Raw genomic sequence first — 24,300 nt, forward strand, 5'->3', positions numbered from 1 at the left:
TGGGGCTGCATACAGGAGCTCAGTCCAAACAGTGGCCTCTGGTAAACTTTGTTCAACACCCCTAAACAGGCATGCTCATGGCTCAGAGCTTTGTAAGGGGTGCATCTCTCACGGGAATGCTTCCTTGCCCTCATCCCTGTCATGTTGCCAAATCTTGTTGGTCCAGTACCTTGTGGGTCAGATACTCTTTGGTGCAAGGATCCTGTGGTGACTCTCCCTTCTCCTTCTGCATCCTCTCCCCCACAGGTATTAATAGTTTTGCAGAGCCCTGCATTTTATAGATTTATCTCTATACCTGTTGCCCCACTCCCCTCCCCCACTTTTGCAGTAGATGGCATTCCTGGAGGTCAGGGACCAGCTTCCTTTCCTTCTTTCTTCTTCTGTGTTTAAATCTCTCCATGCCTGGTGCTTATCACAGTGTCTAGTCCATAATTCATTTACTGTAAATGTCTGTTGAATGAATAAATGGGTGAAGTACATTATGCTTCCTGAAATTTGAGTATAACGTCAGGATGGAGAGTTGTAAATTGTACCTCAGCCAGCGTGATGGAAAACAAAGCAACACTTCACAAAGCTAACTGTGGCATGGCTCCACATCAGTCCTAATTTTACAAAGGAGGGTAGTTGCTAATTTAACAAGAAATCTTGGCTAATCAGACAATTTATAATGTTTTTAGTGTTCAGGGCATTCATTTTATAGTGATTAACGTAAAAATGGTCTTACGTTGATTTCCTTTGTTTGGAGGATGTCTGGGGAGTTGTGAATCATGGAATCTCAGGTTGGGACTTGACTGGAAATGAAGTCATCATTTGGTAGAAGGGAGCGCTGCAGCCCTATGGATGGGAAGGGCTGCTCTTAATGGCTCATTGTTCTCCCTGCAGATTTTCACCGCTTTGCCGCCCTTCACTCTGGGAATCTTCGAGAGGTCTTGCACTCAGGAGAGCATGCTTAGGTTTCCCCAGCTTTACAAAATCACGCAGAACGGCGAAGGCTTCAATACAAAGGTAAACAGGATGTGATCTCAGAATTGTCACCTCAGAAAGGCATGGCTGTTTGATTCTAGTCATCTGCCTATGAGATATTTGAAGGTTAAGAAGGAACATTTGAGAAGTGCCGAGAACGTGACCCACTTACAAGCCCCATGACTTCAAGACACCTTCTCAGGCAACGGGTCCATGCTGCATGGGCTGCGATCCCAGTGTGTGGACTCCTTCCCGCTTCTCCCCATCAGCCCCTGACATCAGTGTGGGCAGCAGCTCCCATAGCCCAGGTTCAGGATCCGCTGTTGGAGACCTCCTTTACACGGTCCTGCAGCCTCATGTGGAGGCCCGATGGGAGATTACCTAACTGTTGCTGGGTTTGTCATTTTAAATAAAATGTTTCTTTAGCTAGTGAGTAAAATTGGCTAGATATGAACTCAGGGATCACGAGTTGCAGTGGTTTTGTTTAGTTTTATTTTTCTGGACCAGAGAATCAGAAAGGAGACCAAAAAAAAAAAAAAAAAAAAAAAAGGCTGGGGGGCCAGGTGCAGTGGCTCATGCCTGTTAACCCAGACTTTTGGGAGGCTGAGGCAGGCAGATTACCTGAGGTCGGGAGTTCGAGACCAGCCTGACCAACATAGAGAAACCTTGTCTCTACAAAAATTACAAAAATTAGCCAGGCGTGGTGGCACATGCCTGTAGTCCCAACTACTTGGGAGGCTGAGGCAGGAGAATCACTTGAACCCGGGAGGTAGAGGTTGCAGTAAGCTGAGATCGTGCCATTGCACTCCAGCCTGGGTAGCAAGAGCAAAACTCCATCTCAAAAAATAAAGGTATAGGTGATACTGACAAGCCCTCGCTGAAGCCACGTGGGGTGTTAAAGGGGTCGTGCGGTCTCAGACAGCAGAGGGGTCTGCCACACAGATGCCATTTGTGGCTGAAAGTGGCAGAGTGCTTGGGTGACCCCATCCAAAGAAAAGAGAGATGTGTGCCTGGGCGCAGAGGAGAGAGATGTGAGCGTGGCTGCACGGCCTCGTTTCTGCCTCAGGTCTTTGTGCAGGGGGGATTCAGAAGTTTATAGACAGAGGTCCCTCACGCAGTTCAGCTCCAGCACTGTGTGCTGGTGGTGGTCATGATTTGCATGCGTGGTTCCTGGGCTATCAGTGAGAAGGACACAGGGAGTCACCTCTCCAGGCGTCAAAGAGAGAACAGTCTCCCAGGGCCTTGCTTCTGAGGCTGATGTCCCTCACAGCCACCTTTTTCTGGGGAGGCTCACTGGTTACATCTGAGGCAGGGAAGAAACAGAAGGGCTCCTTATTGGTTCTGCTGCCTCCTATATCCGAAGAGACCTGAGGATTTTACCAATCCTTGTTGACTATGATTCCGCTAATGGGAAAATGTGACCCATTTTCACTGCAATATTTACATCAATGCATTTTCTACAGAATTTTAATTCAAAGGCCATTTGAGGTGGGAAGTAAGTAAGAGCTGAGAATGCCTGGAAACTTATCTGCAGACACTTTGAAGAATTTTTTTTTTTTTAGGTAGACAGGTCAGTGATGGTGCAAAATGAACATTTAAAGCAGGGAAATCCCATTGTCTTATAATAACATTTTCCACTATTTTCTGTTGTCTCACTACTACTTAGGCTCAAACTGTATGATAATTCCCAGCAACAATTTGTGGATGTTTAAATCAATTTAATCTGGCTTTAATAGTTAATAGTTCTATCATCACAGTGGTTAAAACAATGATGGCAATGCATTAATGAAACTAAAGTTTAAAATAAACTAAACCTTGTGTTCTTTTTTCTCACCTCTTAAGCATTGAAATAAAGAGAATTTTCAAAGATCATATTATCTAAAATCCCAAAAATAAAAGGAAAAGTTTAGTGAGAGGAATTTGAAGCAGTAAAACAAAAGTGTGAGAACGCCATGTAAGAATTTGCAAGTGGTCAGTGCTTTTAAGACATCCCATCAGCCCCTGACACAGTTTGTTAAGAAGAGACTCTGTTTTAATCTCTTCTTAACAATTTTGACCTAATACCCTGTTTCTGGGTATTTGTAAAATGTTGTTGTCTCTCTTACAATACTAAAGAGAACTGATCAGAATGAATTTTTCGCAAGTGGATAGATTGTGTTGGTCTGCGCACACGTGAGCAGGTACTTAGGTCTTTGCAACTAAAGTAATACGATGTGGAGGTAATCCAGTCATTTGTATGTGGAAATTAATAAATAGTTGATTTTCGTGGGTTTTCTTTTTTTTTTTTAAATTCAAGAATAATATGCTACTCCTGGAACCATGCAGCAGTGCACGGCCAGGATCCTTCACAATGTGGTGTTTGTTGAGAGTTTCACAGAGATCAAGTGTTTTGGGCAGCTTCTGACTCCCCTGGTTTCTTTTCCCTTAGGTTTTCTGGGGTCACTGCATCAACGCCTTGGTCCACTCCCTCGTCCTCTTCTGGTTTCCCATGAAAGCTCTGGAGCATGGTAAGGGCTGTGTGATTTCACCTGTCAGCAAGGAGCTTTGCAGCCGCTCTGCTGCCTGTGTGTTCACAGTTTTTTTTTCCAGTTCAGGAGAATGTGAGATCACAAAAACACATTTTAGAGGGAAAATATACCCAAAGCATCATGAGAGCTAGTCCCAGGTTGATAGCTGTTAGGTTTCATCAGTTCTGGCTTTGAAAACCCATTTTCTTTCCAGTTGACTGCATAGTTTGAGTACTAGGAATTCCCACCTCAGTTTCTGAAAACTGTTTGGGTCAGAGATCTTGAAGGAAAGCACTGTACTATAATGAAATGTTGATGCTTTTTGTCCGTGGTTTGAAATTCTCTGTTAATTACTTGGGCTTTTATTTCCAAGCCTCCCCTACCCATGTGCAGAATAACTCAAATCTTAGAAGCATTGACTCTTATTCCTAGCTTTCTGAAAGTGTGTCCTGTCCTTGATGTACGCTTTGTGAAGTTAGAGTTTGAGAACTGATTCTCCAGATTGGTGTTTGTCTTTACAGCTAGAAGAGGATGTCTGAGAACTGTGGCAGACCCCATGTTTTTTTCCATACTTCTTAATACATCCAGAACGTGGCCTCCTAAAGAGACAGATTTTTATTCTCAGAAAATAAAAATGTATCATGAGAATGCTACTCTTTCATCCCTCTCAAATAGTAATAATCCCCCTGGGAAAAATTACTCCAAATGTTGACTAGACAGGCCCTTTATTGTTCAAAGAACCAAGAATATAAAGTTTCCAAGAGTCTTTGTTTCGGTGTCAGTGAGTTTTATGCTTCAAACAGAAATGATTCATCCTCACTGATATTCTTTAACCTATTAAATACTGACAGAGAAAATGCATGCATTGCCGATTTCTTATGCCACGTGACTTATTCTTTCAATTTCATCAGAACTCCTTTTCCTTTGAGGGTCCCTAAGTCTTTAAATCAGAGAATACAATTTTACGCTTTCTAGCCCCACCCCAAAAAAGGGCATTCTAGTGAAATCATTTTCTTTTAACTTGAAACCTTTCTTGTGATTCATCTTTACTCAGCAGATTTATTTTAAAATGGTTTTATAAATACGAATGTGTACATATAAGAATTTGGGGTGTGATTTTGTTTCAGAAGCTGTGATATTTTGGTGACAGACTCAGCCATCATTGTAGCAGGAAGGACTAGTGATGGGAAGTAGTATGTCTAATGAGCATAGGAGAAATTTGAGCAATTGTCCTCTGTACCTGAGTCCAGGCTTTGGTACTTAAGAAGAGTCTGCACAAAGCATGGACTAGCCACAAGTATTATCTGAAGACCCCTTACCACTTCCAATCTAGACACCCTACTGCGTTCCTAACTCAGAAGTGCTTGCCTTTTGACTGTCAGAAGCTTTACAAGATGGTCATTTACTTACCTGCTTCAAAAGGAACTAATGTGGCCCTTCTGCAGTGGAGACAATGGTTTCTAATCCTTGAATTACGATCATATACTTTCAGTTGGTGTCTTGTAGTTTACAGTGGAATTGCTATGGTTGACCCAGATTCCATTATGTAAGTCCATTCATTCACCTAACGTGGGCTGTGTTTAAAAGGATATAGACTCCCAGCAGTTGCCAACTTATCTAAGAGACAACACCAAGTGAATTTTAAATTAGATTGCTCTCCTCATCTAATTCCTCCAAATTTGGCAAATTACCTGGCAACCAGCCAATAGGAAGGTTTTTTTTTACCTCTTTTTTTATCACCATCATCATCAACGTCATTATTTCATTGTATTTATTGAGCCTTCAGCATAGGGCTTTTCTTTGAGTTGTGTTGCAAACAATAACCTATTGAATGAAACTGTGGAAAGTGAAGTAAATTGCAAATATTAAGTGTATCAGAACAACAGAGGGACACTGGTGTCCTTGGTCATTAGTTGACTTCCTCTAACAAATTGAATACTTTAAAATTAATTTCTAAATTCTCACTATTAGTACAGAGAAAAAGATCATTATATTATTGCTCATTAACCTTATTCCTGTTCTGTTCAAGACACTATGGTAAAGTCTGAGGGTGTTAGTAGATACTTCAATGTCGATCTCATTTTCAAAGAGTTTGTAGTCTGGAAAGGGAGATTAGACTTTGTCTTAGTCCATATCGTGCTGCTATTAGAGTATCACAGATCGGGTAATTTATAGTGAACAGAAATGTATTTGGCTCATGGTTCTGGAGGCTGGGAAGTCCCAGGTCAGGAGGCTGGCTTCTCGTTAGGACCCACTTGATGTTTCATCCCATGGTGGAAGGATATGGGTAGAGAAAGAGGAAGGAACCCACGCCAGTGACAACACTGTTAATGCATTCATGAGGGTGGTGCCCCCATGACCCAAACACCTCCTATCAATCAGCTCACCGTCCCCAGCACCACTGCATTGGAGATCAAAATTTCCACACGTGAACTTTGGGGGCTACATTCAAACCAGAGCAGATTTGCACATGAATAACTCTAGTACAAGGTAGAAAATAGCTGTTTCAAGTAAACCACAGATAAAATGTTACCAGATATCAGAGTACTGAGAGATGGCTTTCATTTGGAGTTATTCATAGCTTCTTAGAGGAGGTAATATTTAAGTTTAGCCATGAAATCCAGCAGAAGGAAGAACCAAGCAAAGTAGGGAAATTCGAGCTAGGCGTGGAAAACTGAGCACCTAAAGGGTGGAAGATGGGGAAGTTTAGGAAGGCAGGTGAAAGCTGAATTACAGAGGGCTTTGAGTGTGCGGTTAAGAAACTGGGATGTGGCCGGGTGTGGTGGCTCACGCCTGTAATCTCAGCACTTTGGGAGGCCGAGGCGGGTGGATCACCTGAGGTCAGTTCAAGACCAGCCTGGCCAGCATGGCAAAACCCCATGTCTGCTAAAAATACAAAAACTAGCCAGGCATGGTGGCAAGGGCCTATAATCCCAGCTATCTGGGAGGCTCAGGCAGGAGAATCACTTGAACCTGGGAGGCGGAGGTTGCAGTGAGCCACAATTGTGCCACTGCACACCAGCCTGGGCGAAAAAGCAAAACTCTGTCTCAAGAATAAATAAATAAATAAAAAGAAACTGGGACTTAACTGTTTAAGCATTGAAGGGTCAGTATAGAATTTAGATCTAGGAGAATTTTATGATCAGAGCAATTTGGGAAATAAACCTGTCGTGTCTCATAAAGTGAGGGGTAGAAAGAAAACTACTGGCAGAGATTCCAGGGGACAGCTTAGGGAAGGTAAAACCCAGGAATGGAATTGTGTTTGGAGAGCATGTTTTGAAAGGAGCTTCTTTGTTCGCTGAGATTATGGCATTATCTATGAGGTAAGAGGTTCTCTGAGGGCAGAGTGAATATAGACATCAGCAAGCCAGGCACTGCCTCTCTTGCCCTCTGGAGGCTTACCTAACGTCAGAGTTGATGGTCAGGAATTTCATACATATTGCTTAATTACCAGTGCACTGAGTCCTAGGGTCTGTGAGCGGAGCTTATGTATAAAGGGATACAACCTAGTCTGATGAGTTCGGGAGCGTCTTCTTCCAGGAAGTGATATTGAAGTTCTTGAAAGAGGAGTAGGGGGTGGCCACATGGGACAAGGGAAATGTGGGGCATGGTTGGGAGAAGGAACATTCCTGGCCAGGAGAAAGCAGGTGTGCAGAACCTGAGCTGCTGAGGCCATGGGAAGTACTTTAGTGGGACTGGGGGTGCCTGGACTCTGTACTCTTTTTTATCAGCCTCTGGTGAGACATTCGAGACACTGAGCATTCCTGCTCTGGACTGGAAAAACAGTAAACTCCTACTGTGATCTGACTGTTCATGCCCCCCCCAATTCATATGTTACAACCTCAAACAGTAAGGTGATGATATACAACATAGGGCCTCTGGGAGTTGATTGGGCATGAGGGTAGATCTCTCAGGAATGGAATTAGTGTCCCTACAAAAGGAACCCTAGAGAGCTCACTTGCCCCTTCCACCATGTGGGAATGTAGCTAGAAGACGTTACCCTGTGAGGAACGGATCCTCACCTGACACCAAATCTACCACTTCCTTGATCTTGGACTTCTCAGGCTCCAGAACTATAAGAAATAAATTTCCGGGGATTATAAGCCATGCAGTTTATAGTATGTTGTTATAGTTGGCCAAAAGAACTAAGACACTCCCTCTCCTCCCTTCCCTGTCCTTTTGGAACTATCAATCAAAACACATCTCTACATATTTCTAGCATCTTCCGTGTAGTGGAAAACCACCCCTAGTCAAGACGACTACAGCATAGAGAGGACGTAGGGGCTGGAAAAGGGATGAAGAAGTGAGGGAGGATCTGATCACTAACACCTGGTAGGGGGGACTTTTTCTCAGGGAAGGGTTGGAGGTGGGAGAGTTATATGATGAGATTTGCCTGTGAAGAAGATTAAGATTGCTCTGTAGAGAGACACACAGGACCTGGCAGGAGTCTGAGTTGAGTTTTTGATGGGGATGGGGGTGGCAGGGATAAGGACTGTAAGCACTAGAGGACCAGGATATGTCCAGGACCGGAGTACTGGTTTATGTGTGCTAATCTGCTGTCCCAAGTACAAGTGAGTTCTCATTGCACTCTTAATTGTCATTTAGGAGGATGTATATCCTCCCCACCTCCAAAGAGGCATAGGAACATGGCACCAATTTGAGACAAACTAGGGCACTGTCAGAGCCAGGAGCTCCTACTGTAACAGAAAAGCACCTTCAGGCCTCTCCCCACCTTTCGAGGGCTGCCTGAAGTCGTCCCTCAGATGCGTACCCACACCCAGAGCCCCAGAGGAGTTTTGTTTGACCAGGGGCTAAACTTGCTACAGTAGTCTGATTTTTTCCTTGATCCTGCCTGTATGGATGATGCCACAAAGACAGGAAGTTTTACTAGAAAATTCTGCCTCCACCATCTTTGGAGAGAACCTCAGGTATATATCAGCGGTGTTCCTTTTGGGCAATGCAACGCAAACACACTTTTTCTTATTGGAAATAAATCTTTTCTAGAAGGTATGGGTATATTGTTAATTCCCTAGAATGCTTCCAAGAATTTTGCTTTGCTTATTTTCATGTGGTTTTGGAGAGACTTTTCAAAGCACTCCTTTGCTGATGGAGTTTGTGATGATTCATTTCAAATTTCAAAATAAATTTTTTCACTCAAGCAATTCAGTAAATCAGATTTCTTCCAACCATCACAGCCATATACTTACTGCCATGGTCTGCCTGCAGCTCCTCTCCTTTGATCTGGAAAGCGATGCTAGGTTAGACCTAGGCTGTCACCTTCACAGGGACCCACGTCCATCAGGAGCCCTGGTGTCAGGCCACACTCTGGTTTCCCGTTGGCATGTCTGGTCGGCAGTTGAGCAACCCTCTTGAAGTGTAATGTGGTTATTGGCAAAATAATACAAAATCGGTTTTGATTTTTAAAAAGGAAGTATTCAGACTTTCCTTGATGAAATTTAAGAGGGAGGTGATGGGAAAAAGACTATACTTACCGGAAGAAAAAAGCTCCTAAAAACATTTATTCTTGATTCCCCAGAGTCCACACCATAGAAACTGTTCCCTCACTGTTTAAGAATACCATATGGATTCTTATGTATGGGCACTATTAAGCAAATGAGCCTTTCGACATTTTTGGAGAAGGCTGTTTTATACTTTTTAATAAATGTTCTCCTGTAAGATCAGGCATGTTTTGTATACTGAAAGAATAGTGCACGTGTATAAAATAAAACTTAGTGTGACTCTCTTTGCCTGTGGCATTATTGGGTCATATTGGTTTAAACTATTTCTGACCCGTAACTTATTACTGAAAATTTGGGTGTTTCATATCATATAAATCCTGATGACTTGCGTTGTTACACATTAAGCTAAATTTAGGCAAGATTGCCAATGTTCTCTGAGACTACAACTTCTTAAACTCAATTATTCACTTATTTTTTAAAAAAGATAAAAGAGTGGCTAGGTGCAGTGGCTCACGCCTGTAATCCCAGCACTTTGGGAGGCCAAGGTGGATGGATCACCTGAGGTCAGGAGTTCAAGACCAGCCTGACCAACATGATGAAACCCTGTCTCTACTGAAAATACAAAAATTAGCCGGGCGTGGTGGCGGGTGAATGTAATTCCAGGCCTTTTGGAATCAATGCGCCTTCAATGAGACAAGATGGTTTGCAGGGCAAGGATCATTTGCTCTTACCCAAATCTCACCCAAGATTGGAGTATAAGTGTAATAAAAGCCATTAGTCTGATTTATTTTCATATAACCACACAGGCCAGGATGATGATTGGAGTCCAGTTTCTGGGCTGTCGCTGGTCTAGTGTAGCAATAATGGTAGTTGAGAGAAGTGGATGGGTTGGAGCCAAAACTAGAAGGACTCAGTTTTGCATTAATTAATAATCCCCTTCTCCACCTGGTTGCGCTATGTCCTAAACCCATCAGGAGAATGTGCTAATGCAGTCATTAAGGTCAACAAAATACTATATTTTAAAGTAAAGTACATGAAACAATACACTGACATTTTCTTCCCCCATAAAACTCACCAACAGTGCTGTGTGCAGCGTAGAAAAGGTCTAAGATAAAAGATTGAGAGACAGATATTAAATGCCAAATGGGACAGGAAAACAAGGTAGTAACTCCATGTGGCCTCTGCCATCTGGGAAGGCCCGCGGAGAGGACAGTGTGGTGGAAGTTCATAAAATCCTAAAGTTAGTGGAACTTGCTCCCTAAGACCTAGAAACACAGAACATTCTGGGAGTCTTTCAGATTTATACAAATGAAACTACAGCTTGCAAATCTGCATAACTGGTTACTAACCCAATCATAGTACATTTAAAATATAACCAGGTTTCCAAATTCAAATGCAAGATTTTTGTTTCTGTTTTGTTTTAAATGCAGTTACGAACTTCGGTAAAGCTCTGACTTGAGCTATTTTTCTGTATTGTGACAGTGTACCTCACACATCCTGAAACCCAGAATTGGGCTGGAAGGGCCATTGTTTTCATTCAGTTAAATATTTCTTATGTTTCAATGTCTCTTTTAATAAACTCTGTGTTGCGTGTATTTTAGACAGTTGGGTTTGGTGTAATGTTGTAAGAAGTGTGAGCCAGAGTTCCCAGATTTCACCCTGTAGGAAGCTGAATCAAGATGGATTAGCCAGGGAATCTCAGGGACTTAACCCAGTAAAGATTTATTTCTCACCCATGTCTCTATCCAGTGGAGGAGTGCATTGTTCATAGGTGTATTGAGTATATTTTTCTTATTTTCCATATTCCCCATGCTCTGGCATTCAGGGCCTTGATTCCAAAGAGACTGTCCTCCCAGGGCTAACTCATTATTGAAGATAGCAAATGCCTCCCCTGCCTGCAGGCCTTTGACATACAAACCAACTGAGCCCGAGCCCACGTCCCCAGCCACCTCCTTTATCAAACTCTCGCACACTGAGCTGGTATTCGCTCTGCCCAACAGCTCCCCAGGGCCAGGTACCCAACAACTGGGGTCCATCTTTACATCCCCGAGCCTGCCAGAATTACTTGTTATTCAGTCCTAAATGTCCTCAGCATACCTTCCCTGCCTTGCCCTTTTCTCCCTGTGAGAACCCCAGTAGAGGCCTGGGCCATACCCAACCTCTCCCCAGCCTCCTGAGCTCTGTAGCCCTACCTGGCATGGCCTTGCCTGGCTTGCTGTGCCTCCTGCTTCAGGGGTCTGTGAGTGTGAACTTCTGCCTCTATGACACTCATTCCATGTCTGCCTGTCTTAGCATATCTGTTAAAACTAAGCCCGCTTCATTTCAACACGGTGAGGCTCCATGGAGTGCACCCTCAGCCTCAACACTGGAAGGGGAGAGACAAGATGGTTTTCAGGGCAAGGATCATTTGCTCTTATCCAAGTCTCACAGGAAGAGATCCATCAGTTCTGCTCGCATTTGATTGGCGAGAACAAGACACAGGGCATAGCATGGCGTGGGGTGCTTGGGTTATCACTTAGGTGTGTACCCAGGAGTAAGAAACACGTGTGGCTTCACTGGGTGACTGCCTGGGCATTGGCAATCAAGTTTACTTTGAGTCATTTTTACTTCCTTTTTCAGATTTATTTTTATTAAACAAAAGTGAAAAATAGATTGAAATTTAAGTTTCATGTCCTTAACTTTATCCAGCAGAAATGGCAATAGAGGAGAAAATCCAGCAACAGGCTTATATAACCAGGAGCTTCACCCAGCAGCACTGGTTGTGAATGTAATCACTAACAGTTGTATAAACCCTGCCTTTTATAAAGCAACCTCCAATACTTTATACTACTCTTTATAGGGAGGAAAAAATAAATTTTCTCTTCATGAATTCATAGTGTCAGAGGCAGAAAGCATCATTTTAATTCTAGTACAGGCACTACAGGCATAAACAGGTTAACTTCTAAAAGTGTGTAATTTAGTGACCTGAAACTTGGAATACATCTTCACTCTTGATGTAAATCTAGAAGTTCCTAGTTGGGGTGCGCTTCCTCTGAGCCGCTGGAGAGGCCCAGAAAGTAAGGTGGGTGTTGGGGGCTGGCTCAGTTAATGTTCTGGAATCCTGGATGCTCTGAAACAGTGCTGCTGGAAGCTCCTGAGGGAAAGGAGGAGAGAGGAAAAGCAGGAGAGACTTGGTATCTGCTCTTGGATCAAAATGTCTTGGCAGATGCCTTGGTGTTGAGGGAATGGTGCCATCTCTACCTCAGTTCCCCTCCTGAGCCCTGTGTAAGTGAGACACCTGCATCCTTCAGTTCATGTGTTCCACTGATTCCGACTACCTCAAAAGTATACGTGTAAATTCAGCCCATCTGTTTTCATGACCCTGTCTCTCCTGACCACTATGTTATCATGTTGTCTTGAAATTTTGCCTTTGTCAGAGTCATTTCTGAATATATTTTGTGGTTTAGATGGATGATGATGTAATGTTTTTAATGAGCATTTAATTGCAATGGCATCTTTATAAAATGCCATCAACCTAGCTCTTTGGAATATTCTGAAATAAGTTCCTTGATCATTTTGTTTGTTTAGAAAATGAGACATGCTTTTCTTATAAACTGTGGCTTTTCCCACAAATATTTTCAAAGAGATTTTTGCAGACAACATTTTGAGCTGTTACTACTAACGTTGGAGGGCCCATGTGGCTTTGTCCCAGTTGTTCACAGTAGTCTAGTTTAGTGACTATGTTTCCAGGCCTCATTTGGCTAATCCTACGTTAATTACATCAGTTCCTGAACACAACCAGATTTGGCGACTGATAGGAGTCTGGGAGAGCAGGCTCATCTGCTGCCCTGGGTCAGCAGATCTTGGAGCCATACATAACACTGAATTGTCTGTAAGAGAGCATCTGGGACTGGTTTCTGTCTCCCTTATTTTATGACACTTTTCATGCATGCCATAAAACCATAAAACACCATCATTATATTAGGTTTTACATCACATGCGATCACACATCATTCTAACTGTGACTTAGTATTTTATCAAACTGAGCAGATGGGGAACTCACATTACCTTTGTTTGTTTACCCTGCGAAAATTGTCCCCTGGATTTCTGAGATGGGTAATGCCCTCCCCTGTCATCTCAGCCCTCATCAAGGGTGGACCTAATCCTGGGTTTGCAAAAGGCTAACTGATCTCAGTCTAGTTCTGGTAAATGCCAGCCCTTCTGATGCAATGGGGGGCACGGTCTTCTTACCTTTCCCCTTGCTATTTAGGCCTTTGTGTACTAATGGTGGGTGTCTGCAAGGAAGAGCTTGGCTCTTGGAGAACACAGGTCTGGTGAGATCACATCTCTCCGTATGCACTTTGGATGGATTTCTTTTTCTAGAGACCTTTTTGAAGCCTCACACATTTGACCCCTGCAGACCTCACCACTGTAACTCCACCCTCACATCATCAGCTCACTTTTCTACCTGGAGTCCACCTCCGTGCCCAATGCAGGCTGGTTCTCTTTTTACCTGAAATGTCTTTTCCCTTCTCAACTGACTCCAACCCCGGATATCCATCTCTGACTTTCTCTGAAATTATGCTCTTACCATGGTTTGCACAGACGGTGGATAAATACTGCTCCAAAGGCTGGTTTGGGGAACCCAGCTGTTCCAGTTTTGGGGTTTTGTCCCCCTTTGAAAAAATTTACTTGAGATTTTAAATATCTGAGTAAACTAAAGACAGAAAATGACAGGAAAGACTCTCAGAGTGGTAGAATTGTAACAGAGCTGTTAAGATCTAAGCTCAGTGGAAAGGAATATGTTGTCAGCAACCTGCTTTAGGAATAAACTGGGCAGCCGAATGGGGCTGTTCCAGCCTGCATTATTAGCAATCTGTGGTTTAGGGACACCTCCATCACAAACGCTTTCTTAGGACTTCTCTCTCCAGGAGTAGCTTATTGGCAGGTTTCAAGAAGAACGACATCCACAGGTGTTTGCCTCCTAAAACAGTCGAAACACAACCATCTAGTTCCTGGGGTTTCCCCACGGGGTGTGCAGGGTGATGATTGTGATGTGTTTGAAGGATGCTATCTTTGCAGAGGCTCTTGGCAAGTCTCAGAATCTCACCTTGGTTTGGGAGTTTCTCCTCCAAGGGAATAAACTATTTCCAGATGGTGTTAGCTTTGCCTAGGGAAGGAGATATTCTTTCCTAAGCTGAAAACTAAAATGCAATCCTGAGTTACCTCTCCAAAACGAGGAACTGAAATATTAAGCTTAACCCATCTTCATTAAAGTTTAATGCTCAAATTACCTTATGTGTAAACATTTTATTGAATGCCAACAGCATTCACTATCATGACAAGTTAGAAATTAATGCATTGTCAGCTGAGTGTAGTGGCTCACACCTGTAACCCCAGCGCTTTGGGAGGCCAAGGCAGGCAGATCGGCTGAGGTCAGGAGTTTGAGACCAGCCTGGCCAACATGGTGAAACATCATCTCTACTAAAAATACAAAAGTTAGCCAGGCATAGTGGCGCATGCCTGTAGTCCCAGCTACTTGGGAGGCTGAGGCAGGAGAATCACTTGAACCTGGGAGGCAGAGTGCAGTGAGCCGAGATCATGCCATTTCACTCCAGCCTGGGTGACAGAGTAAGACTCCATCTCAAAAAAAAAAAAAAAGAAAGAAAGAAAGAAAGAAATTAATGCATTGTCAAACTCTAGAAGCTACAGAAAACATCCTTTAGATTTATCTGTTTCTGCTGTTCTGCCAAATTGCCAGCCTCCTGTCCATAGTCTTAAGGGTCTCTGCCCATGTGGGAGTTCTCTTCATAGGTTAACATCAGTTCCGAATGATCAAAAAGTTTATCTCTTGTAAAGGCCATCCAGCTTTGTGAATTGTGTCACTCCATGCTAATGCCTCATGCTATTTATTTTATTTTCTCTTTAAAATTTTTTTTTTCATTTTTAGAGACAAGGTCTCACTCTGTCTCCCAGGCTGGAGTGCAGTGGCACGATCACAACCTCAAACTCTTGGGCTCAAGCAACTGTCCTGCCTCAGTTTCCTGAGTAGCTGGGATAACAGGCACATGCCATCATGCCGGGCTTCTTCATACTGGTTCTCACTCCTGATTGTGTAAAGGATTGTATCTCACCCCATTGTCTCCTCGGGACAGATTAGAACTCCCTCTGTTAGACATTCTTTCTTCAGCCTGTGTTCTCTGTATTTACTCTACCTCCTCCTTTTTCTTTCCTCTGGGGCACTGGTTCTCAACCAGGGTTGATTTTTGCCTCCCAGGGGACATTTGGCAATGTCTGCTAAACCAAGTATATTTGGTTGTCACATCTAGGATGGGAGCTACTGGCATCTAGCGAGTGGAGGCCAGAGATGCTCCCAAGTGGTCTGCGATGCACAGGACAGCCCCCAGACAATTATCTGGCCCAAAATGTCCATAGCACCGAATTTAAGAAACCCTGGACCAATGAAATGCCCACACCAATTCAGAATAAAAGGTCGGGTCTCCAGGCGTTCCTCCACTCCCTGGAGCTCTTCACTTTCTGTGCTGCTCCATGTGGTACAAAATTTCTGTCGTATGAATCTATTTTTCTGCCCACAGTTCTCTCCTGAATGTTTCCTTCCCCTTAGGTGTCACTATTTCAAATGAATACTTGTTAGTCTAATTATTTTTATTTTATTTTATCTATTTATTTATTTTGAGACAGAGTTTTGCTCTTGTCGCTCAGGCTGGAGTGTGATGGCATGATCTCGGCTCACCACAACCTCCGCCTTCTGGTTCAAGCTATTCTGCCTCAGCCTCCCAAGTAGCTGGGATTACAGGCATGCACTACCATGCCCAGCTAATTTTGTATTTTTAGTAGAGACAGGGTTTCTCCATGTTGGTCAGGCTGGTCTCAAACACCTGACCTCAGATGATCTGCCCACCTCCGCCTCCCAAAGTGCTGGGATTACAGGTGTGAACCACCGCACCTGGCCAGTCTAATTATTTTTTTCTTTGAAATTGTCTCCTATCATTCTTAGTTCATTTTTCTAACTCAATTAATTAGTACAAACTCTCATGCCAGGCATGGTGGCACATGCCTGTAATCCCAGCACTTTGGGAGGCCAACATGGGTGGATCACCTGAAGTCAGGAGTTTGCGACCAGCCTGACTAACGTGGTGAAACCCTGTCTCTACCAAATACAAAAAAATTAGCTGGGTGTGGTAGTGCATGCCTGTAATTTGAGCTAATTGTGAGGCTGAGACAGGAGAATAGCTTGCACCTAGAAGGCAGAGGTTGCAGTGAGCCGAGATCACACCATTGTGCTCCAGCCTGGGCAACAAAAGCAAAACTCCATCTCAAAAAAAAAAAAAAAAAATTTACGGTTTCTTACTAACCTGTGACCTTGAACGTATTTGACGCCTCTTTGCTGCACCAGGTTCCTCATGTGAAATATTTATACTATTTATTTATTCATATTATTTACATATATACTATTTATTTTATACATATACTATTTATGTTATTTATACATAATTATACTATTTCATATAGTTGCTAAAGTATTAAAGGAGCTAATATGTGTAAAGTGCTTAGAACTGTGCCTCTCATGTAGTAAAGTGCTTATATAAGATGTTTTTTAAACAAAGAATTATTTGGTTAGGTGTGGTGGCTCACACCTGTAATCCCAGCACTTTGGGAGGCCAAAGCAGGCAGATCACTTAAGGTCAGGAGTTCGAGACCAGCCTGGCCAATATGGTAGAACCCCACCTCTACTAAAAATACCAAAAATTAACTGGGCATAGTGACGCACACCTGTAGTCCCAGCTACTTGGGAGGCTGAGGCAGGAGAATCGCTTGAACCCAGGAAGTGGAGGCTGCATCGAGCTGAGATTGCACCACTGTACTCCAGTCTGGGTGACAGAGCGAGATTCTATCTAAAAGAAAAAAAAAAACAGAATTTCTTATAATGTCTAAAAATTTTGTTTATTGTGTGTATATCCATAAAATAGGAAATACATTCTAAGTCCTCCCTATTGAACAAATGCTTTGTATGTTTCAGTTCCTAACCCAATCAGCATTGGAAATATTGGTATTGGAAGAAAATTCAAAATGTTGTCAAACCGTAACTGAAAATTTTGATTTTTAGCTTAGTCTTCCAAGGCTGCTAACCCTTTGGTCTGATCAGTTTTCTCTAGAGCCCATTAGGGCTCATGCAGATAGAACTTCAAGCACAGAGATCATTGCTCTTCTCAATTCAGATGCATTCATGAGCAGGTGGGTTGAGATGGAGATGAGGAAAGACATCCTAAGCTATGTTGATGAGGGAGAAGATCTGAGACTCTCAAGTTTCTGCTGTTAAATCTATGGGGCTGATTTAGGAGCTGTGAGCCTTAGCCTCTTAGAGTTCCCTATTTGAAAGGAGCCTTAGAGAAAACTCAGTCATCATAATTTGCATCTGATATAAAAATCTTCATTTTATAGGTGAGGAATTGAGACTTAGAACCTGAAATTTTAAAAAACTAGATAATGGCAGAGCTGGAGCAAGAGAGTGGGGCTTGAAAATCTCATTATTGGGACTTTCTCCACTAACCCCAATTCTCTTCTCTCCACCTCATGTTTTGTCTGGTAATATGGTCATGTTTCATTGCTGTCTGTTCTTGTGAACTTAAAATGCGAATCATTTGGTATGAAGTTGTCACGTGTCTTCCTGTATTCACATGATGAGAACCAGGCTTCTCCGTCCCAAGTTAGTGACACCAGTGTTTACCTACATACTCCAGCCAAAAACTTTCTTGATTCCTCACATTCTTCTCTATCCTACATCCAAATCATAAGAAAATCTTTTTTTTTCTTTTTTGAAGAGACAGGGTCTTGCTCTGTCACCCAGGCTGGAGTGCAGTGGAGTGATCATAGCTCACCGCAGTTCAACCTTCTGGACTTGAGCAATCCTCTCACGTAGCTGAAACTACAGGCATGCACCGGCACACCTGCCTAGTTTAAAAAAAATTTTTCATAAAGATAGGGTTACCCAGACTGGTCTCAAACTCCTGTGTTCAAGCAGTCCTCCTGCCTCAGCCTCCTCAAGTACTGGGATTGCAGGTGTGAGCCACTGTGCCTGGCCAAATGCTGTCATTTCTACCTTCAAAATCTTTTTAAGTGGCATCTGTCCAAGCCACTCTGGGCCTCCATTGTCCAATAGAACCTTCTGTGAGAATGGAAATGTTCTCTATTTGTACTACTGCCCAATACAGTAGTCATTAGCCACGTGTGGCTATTGTGTATTTTAAATGACTGAGGAACTGAAGTTTTTATAGCAGCTTTATTGAGATATAACTTATATACCATCTAATTCATTTACAGTTTGCAATTCTATGGATTTTAACATATTCATGGATTCATACAGCTATCACCACAATACATTATAGAACATTTTTATCACCCCCAGAAGAAATCTTATATTATTAAGAGTCACTCCTCATTTCCCCCAAGCGCCTCCAGTACGTGGAAACCGCTGATCTATTGTCTGTCTCTGTAGATGTGCCCATTTCTGGACATTTCATAGAGATGGAATATGTGGCCTTTGGTGTCTGGCTTCTTCACTTAGCATAAGCTTTTCAAGGTTCATCCATGTTGTAGCATGTATCAGTTCTTCATTCCTTTTTATTGCCTGATAGTGTTCTATCATATTGATACCCCACATCTTACCAGTTCACAGTTGATGGACATTTGGGTTATAAATAGGCTATTGTGAATAATGAATAATGCTGTTCATTATTTTAAGCTATTATGAATAATTATCATGATGGTGCTAGAGCATTTAGGTACAAGGTTTTGTGTGTTTCATTCGTACGTTTTAATTTCTCTCGGGTATGTACCTAGGAGTAGAATGGCTGGGTCACGTGGTAACTATACATAACCCTTTGAGGAACTGCCTCATGGTTTTCCAGGGTTTACATCATCTTACTTTCCCACCAGCAATGTATGAAAGATCTACTTTCTCCACATCTTGTTACTGTCTGTTTTCTTTGTAGGCACCCCAGTGGGTGTTAAGTGGTATCTCATTGTGAGATAAAGTTCCACTGGGTAATCATTGTGGTTTTGATTTTGTATTTCCTTGATGGCTAATGATGTTGAGCTGTTCTTCAGACACTTCTTGTCCATTTTGATATCTTCTTTGCAAAAATGTCTGTTCAGACCCTTTGTCTACTTTCACATTTTTTGGGGGAGTGCTTTTATTGTTTAGTTGTAGGTGTTCTTTGTGTATTTTGGATACAGGTTTCAGATACATAATTTGCAAGTATTTTTTCCATTTTTCAAGATGTCTTTTGATTTTCTTGGTGTTGTCCTTTGATGCACAAAGTTTCTAATTTTGAAGAACCTGCTTCATCTCCTTTTTTCTTTCCTCATTGTGCTTTTGGTCCCACATAAGAAACCATTGCCAGATTCAAGGTCATAAAGATGCATATGTTTTATCATAAGAGTTTTATAGTTTTACAACTCAAAAAAAAGTCAAATACTGCATGGTCTCACTTATAAGTAGTAGCTAAGCAATTTGTACACACGGACATAGAGTGTGGAATGATGGACGCTAGAGACTCAGAAGGGTGAGAGGGTGGGAAGGGAAACGGTGATAAGAAATTCCTTAATAGATACAGTGCACATTATTCTGGTGATGGAGACACCGAAAGCCCAGACTCCAATATGTCCATGTAACAAAACTGCACTTGCACCCCTTAAATTTATATCAATTAAAAAAAGTGATTTTATAGTGTTGGTTCTATGATCCATTTTTTTTCTTTTTTTTTTTTTGTGACAGAGTTTCGCTCTTGTTGCCCAGGCTGGAGTGCAATGGCGTGATCTCGGCTCACTGCAACCTCCACCTCCTGGGTTCAGGCAATTCTCCTGCCTCAGCCTCCTGAGGAGCTGGGATTACAGGCACGCACCACCATGCCCAGCTAATTTTTTGTATTTTTAGTAGAGACGGGGTTTCACCATGTTGACCAGGATGGTCTCGATCTCTTGACCTCGTGATCCACCCGCCTCAGCCTCCCAAAGTGCTGGGATTACAGGCGTGAGCCACCGTGCCAGGCCCTATGATTCATTTTTTAAATATTTTATTGTGATAAAAACATCAGCTTTTGCCATTGTAACCATTTTAAGCATACAATTCAGAGACATTAACTGCAGAATGTTATGCAACCATCAGCACTATGCTTTTCCAAAACTTTTCATCACCCCAAACTGAAACTCAGTGCTCATTAAGCAGTGACTCCTCATTCTCCCCTTCCTCCTGAGCTTTTATTGTATTTTTTCAATTAATTTAAATGTAAACAACTAAATGCATCTGGTGACTACCATATTGGACTGCATACTTATAACATGACTAGTGTCATCCTCTTGGGTGGATTGCTACAGTCATTTCTAAGCTGACTTTGCATCTACTATTATTCCATTTATGATTATGGTCCTTTCTCCCATAAAAGCTGGACAATTCCTTTAAGAATGTAACTTACACCATTTCATTTCTAGCTCTAAATCTTCCTGTGGTTACCTGTCACAATTAACAAAGAAATCCGGGCTCTTCACTGTGGTCTACATTTGTCTGCCCTTTTGACTGTCTCCATCCCCTTTTCCTTCTCCCAGGGCCTGCAGCCCAACTGGTCTCTACAGTGATCCTTGAGCTCATCAAGTGCTGTCTGTATTCAGAGTCTGCAGTTTCTCTTCTCTGCCTGGAACACTCACCCTGTCAATCCCCATTTAACTCACTCCCTCATACCATTCGGATCTCTCAAATGCCACCTCCTTAGAAGGATTGTTCCAGACAGAGCTCCCTATCTAAAATGACAACCCCTGTCACCTGGATGCTATTACTCTACCTTGTATCTGCTGTGTTTTATTGTTTTTTATTAAGACAAGGTCTTATAAAAAGTCTGGAGTGCACTGTTGCAGTCATGGCTCACTGAAGCCTCAAACTCCGCATCTCAAGCCTCAGCCTCCCAAGTAGCTGGGACCACAGGCGAGCACCACCACACTTGGCTAATACATTTCTTTCCACCACATTCGGCTAATACATTTCCTTCCCTTCCTTTCCCTCCCCTCCCCTCCCCTCCCCTCCCCTCCCCTCCCCTCCCCTCCCCTCCCCTCCCTCCCTCCCTCCCTCCCTCCCTCCTTCCTTCCTTCCTTCCTTCCTTCCTTTCCTGTCTCACTCTGTTGCCCATGCTGGAGTGCAATGGCATGATCACTCACTGCAACCTCCGTCTCCCAGGTTCAAGCGATTCTCATGCCTCAGCCTCCTGATTAGCTGGCATTACAGGCATGAGCCATCACGCCCAGCTAATTTTTGTGTTTTTAGTAGAGACGGGTTTCACCATGTTGCCCAGGCTGGTCTTGAACTCCTGACCTCAGGTGATCCACCCGCCTCAGCCTCCCAAGGTAATGGGATTACAGGTATGAGGCACCGCACCCAGCAGCTAATGTATTTCTTCATAGTACTTATTACATTTGACATTTTACTGTGTACCTGTTTATGGATTTATGTCCTCTCTCCCTCACTATGCTGCAAGCTCTATAAAAATAGGGACCTTCTCTCCCCAGGTCTCATAATAGTCCCTGGCATAAAATAGGCTGTAAGTAAATATTTGTTGAGTACGCAAAAGAAGAATCTTATTTATTTCAAGGCTATAAGCTATGTTAGAATCAAAGAGTTGGTCTCTGTGTGAAACTGAAGTATTTCTTCATTGAGGCAGGCATTTAACAGTGTTGCACTTGTTAGAGAAACAATCTTAACACCAGTTCCTGAAAAGTGAACCCCTACAGTTTTGAGTCACTATTTGCTAATACATCAGTGTGTCAGTTTGTTGCCTTCTTGGGATTAATTTAGCCTTTCCCTTACTTTTTTTTTTTTTTTTTTTTGAGATGGAGTCTCACTCTGTCACCCAGCCTGGAGTGCAATGGTGTGATCTCGGCTCACTGCAACCTCCGCCTCCCAGGTTCAAGCAATTCTCCTGCCTCGGCCTCCTGATTAGCTGGGATTACAGGCATGTGCCACCACACCCAGCTAATTTTTTGTATTGTTAGTAGAGACGGCTTTCACCGTGTTAGGCAGGATGGTCTCTATCTCCTGATCTCATGATCCACCCATCTCAGCCTCCCAAAGTCCTGGGATTACAGGCACGAGCTCTACGCCCAGCCTCTCTTACTTTTTTTAACTTACTCCTTTCCTTCCCTTTTAATGAAGGCCTGCCTAAGCTCTAGTCTGTCCTTGCCACCTCTCCCCTGAGCTTTGAGACTATTCCTTTTTAAGTCAGTGGCTATGGCTCTCCCTGCTCTGCTGGTGTAACTCTACCCAGCATCGGGCCCTCCGTTTAGAGCAGCGCATGGTGTTGCTTTCCAGGTTCATCTCCCCTTATCCACAGATTTACCTGGCTGGAATAAGGAGATAGAGTGTGCCCAGGGGCTGGATTCAGGGACCCAAGAGTACCCAGTTCCACTTAGGATGCCATCATTATGCTATTTTAGGAAAATAAATAGATCTTGATTCTCTAATAAGAGTGGGATTCTTCAACCAGCATTGGGTAAATCAGCAAGCCCAGATATGTGTGTACATAGCAGCTATTGTTTGGAAATTTGAGCACAAACATCCTTCTCTACCCAGCCTGTGGGACACAAACCAGGACTGAGTATAAAAAAGAATAAAACCAGCCAGGTGCGGTGGTTCACGCTTGTCATCCCAGCACTTCAGGAGGCCAAGGTGAATGGATCATAAGGTCAGGAGTTTAAGACCAGCCTGGACAACATGGTGAAACACCATCTCTACTAAAAATACAAAAAAAAAAAAAAAATAGCCACCTGTAATCCCAGCTACTTGGGAGGCTGAGGCAGGAGAACTGCTTGAACCCAGGAGGTGCAGGTTGCAGTGAGCTAAGATAGTGCCACTGCACTCCAGCCTGGGCGACAGAGCGAGACTCCATCTCAAAACACAAACAAACAAACAAAAAACAAATGCCACATGTTTTCTCCTATAAGTGGGAACTAAATATTGGGAACACATGAACATTAAAGATGAGAACAATAGATGCCAGGGAACTTGACAAGAGCCTTGGGGAAGAAAGGCTTGAAAAACTACTCATTGAGTACTATGCTCACTACCTGCTGTCAGTCATTTGTACTCCAGACCTCAGCATCACACAGTATACCTCTGTAACAAATCTGCATGCGTACCCCCAAATCTAAAACAAAAGTTTAAAGAAATAAGAATAAAGGGAGGTTGGCTGTGTCATCCAAGGAAACCAAGCCTGAGTTTAAAATAGGCTCTGACCACTCAGAACAAAAAACAGATTTCTCTGTGCAGAGATGATGAAACAACTCTAATAGCGTTCTGCCTTAATGGTTGTTATATGCATTAACATAGCCATCCTTGAAAAGGAAAACATAGGAAAGCTGAAGCTTTAAATTCTTCTTGTATTTTCTAAACTTCTGTCATTGGAGTACTTGCATTCCGCTGATTGATAGACTCCGGAAGTTCATACAGTTGCAAATGAGAACATGAGTAGTAAATACCTCCCAAATTCTTTTCAAATGCAGTCATTATGAACTGATTTAATATGCATGTAGTTATCTTTTTATTGGTCCATAATTCCAATTTAGCAAAAATTAAAGGTGACTCATAAAGGAACACTTGGAAAAAGCCCCAACATTGGTGGCACTTAATAAAAATAGATGAATATGTTCTTATTCCTTTTAAAAAAAAACCGGACAAAGGTAAATTTTAATGTTTATAAAAAGGTAAATTTCAGTGCAGATCAAGTGATTGGTTGGTTTTTTGGAAACTTGACTTTATTTGCTTCATTTGGAGAGAATGTAAGATGAAAATGTTCACCATTAGCAAAAGTAGGTGTTAGAATCACAGGCTGGGATTCTGAAATGCTCTGTGAGTTGATAGATGTTCCCAAAGTTCCCTGTTTAATGTTCTGAATTAAACACGTGACCATGTTCAGTTCCTTGGATATTAATAGTAACTTCTTTGTTTTTCAGATACTGTGTTGGCCAGTGGTCATGCCACCGACTATTTATTTGTTGGAAATATTGTTTACACAGTAAGTTCATCTCTGTTTATTAAGCCATTCTTAAACAGCTCATGTGTGGTTCGCACTTCTCTAAACCCTTTAAAAGAGCCTTCCTCATTATTATTATTATTTATTTCAAATCTTCAAAATGTATTTTGTATATCCTTTAAAGTTCAGAATGATTGTGAAATGCTTACATCATCCTTTCTGAAGGTTATGCAGAGTCATGGTTTCTGGACAGGTAGTTAACAGATTTCTCCATTCTTCAAACGACCATGTTACATCTACCTGTAAAGGAAAACAACACTCAGAAAGATGCTTTCTCCCAAGCTAAGAAGAAGGCAA

At 42.5% G+C, this 24,300-nt stretch overlaps 1 protein-coding gene across 4 annotated transcripts in view; it reads left to right on the plus strand.

The window, feature by feature from the left end:
- The window catches only part of ATP8A2 (ATPase phospholipid transporting 8A2), a 670,261-nt gene that overhangs the window by 487,148 nt on the left and 158,813 nt on the right, over positions 1-24,300 (plus strand). For all 4 annotated transcript variants that reach the window (XM_021677381.2, XM_064373518.1, XM_021677384.2 and 1 more), the window contains exons 29-31: positions 883-1,005; positions 3,392-3,470; positions 23,924-23,985. In XM_021677381.2, the coding sequence (XP_021533056.1) occupies positions 883-1,005; positions 3,392-3,470; positions 23,924-23,985 (264 nt within the window). The remainder of the gene's footprint in view (positions 1-882; positions 1,006-3,391; positions 3,471-23,923; positions 23,986-24,300) is intronic.

This window comes from Aotus nancymaae, unplaced genomic scaffold (assembly GCF_030222135.1).
Source record: "Aotus nancymaae isolate 86718 unplaced genomic scaffold, 86718_ANA_hifiasm-v0.15.2.pri h1tg000009l, whole genome shotgun sequence".
Classification (NCBI taxonomy): Eukaryota; Metazoa; Chordata; class Mammalia; order Primates; family Aotidae; genus Aotus; species Aotus nancymaae.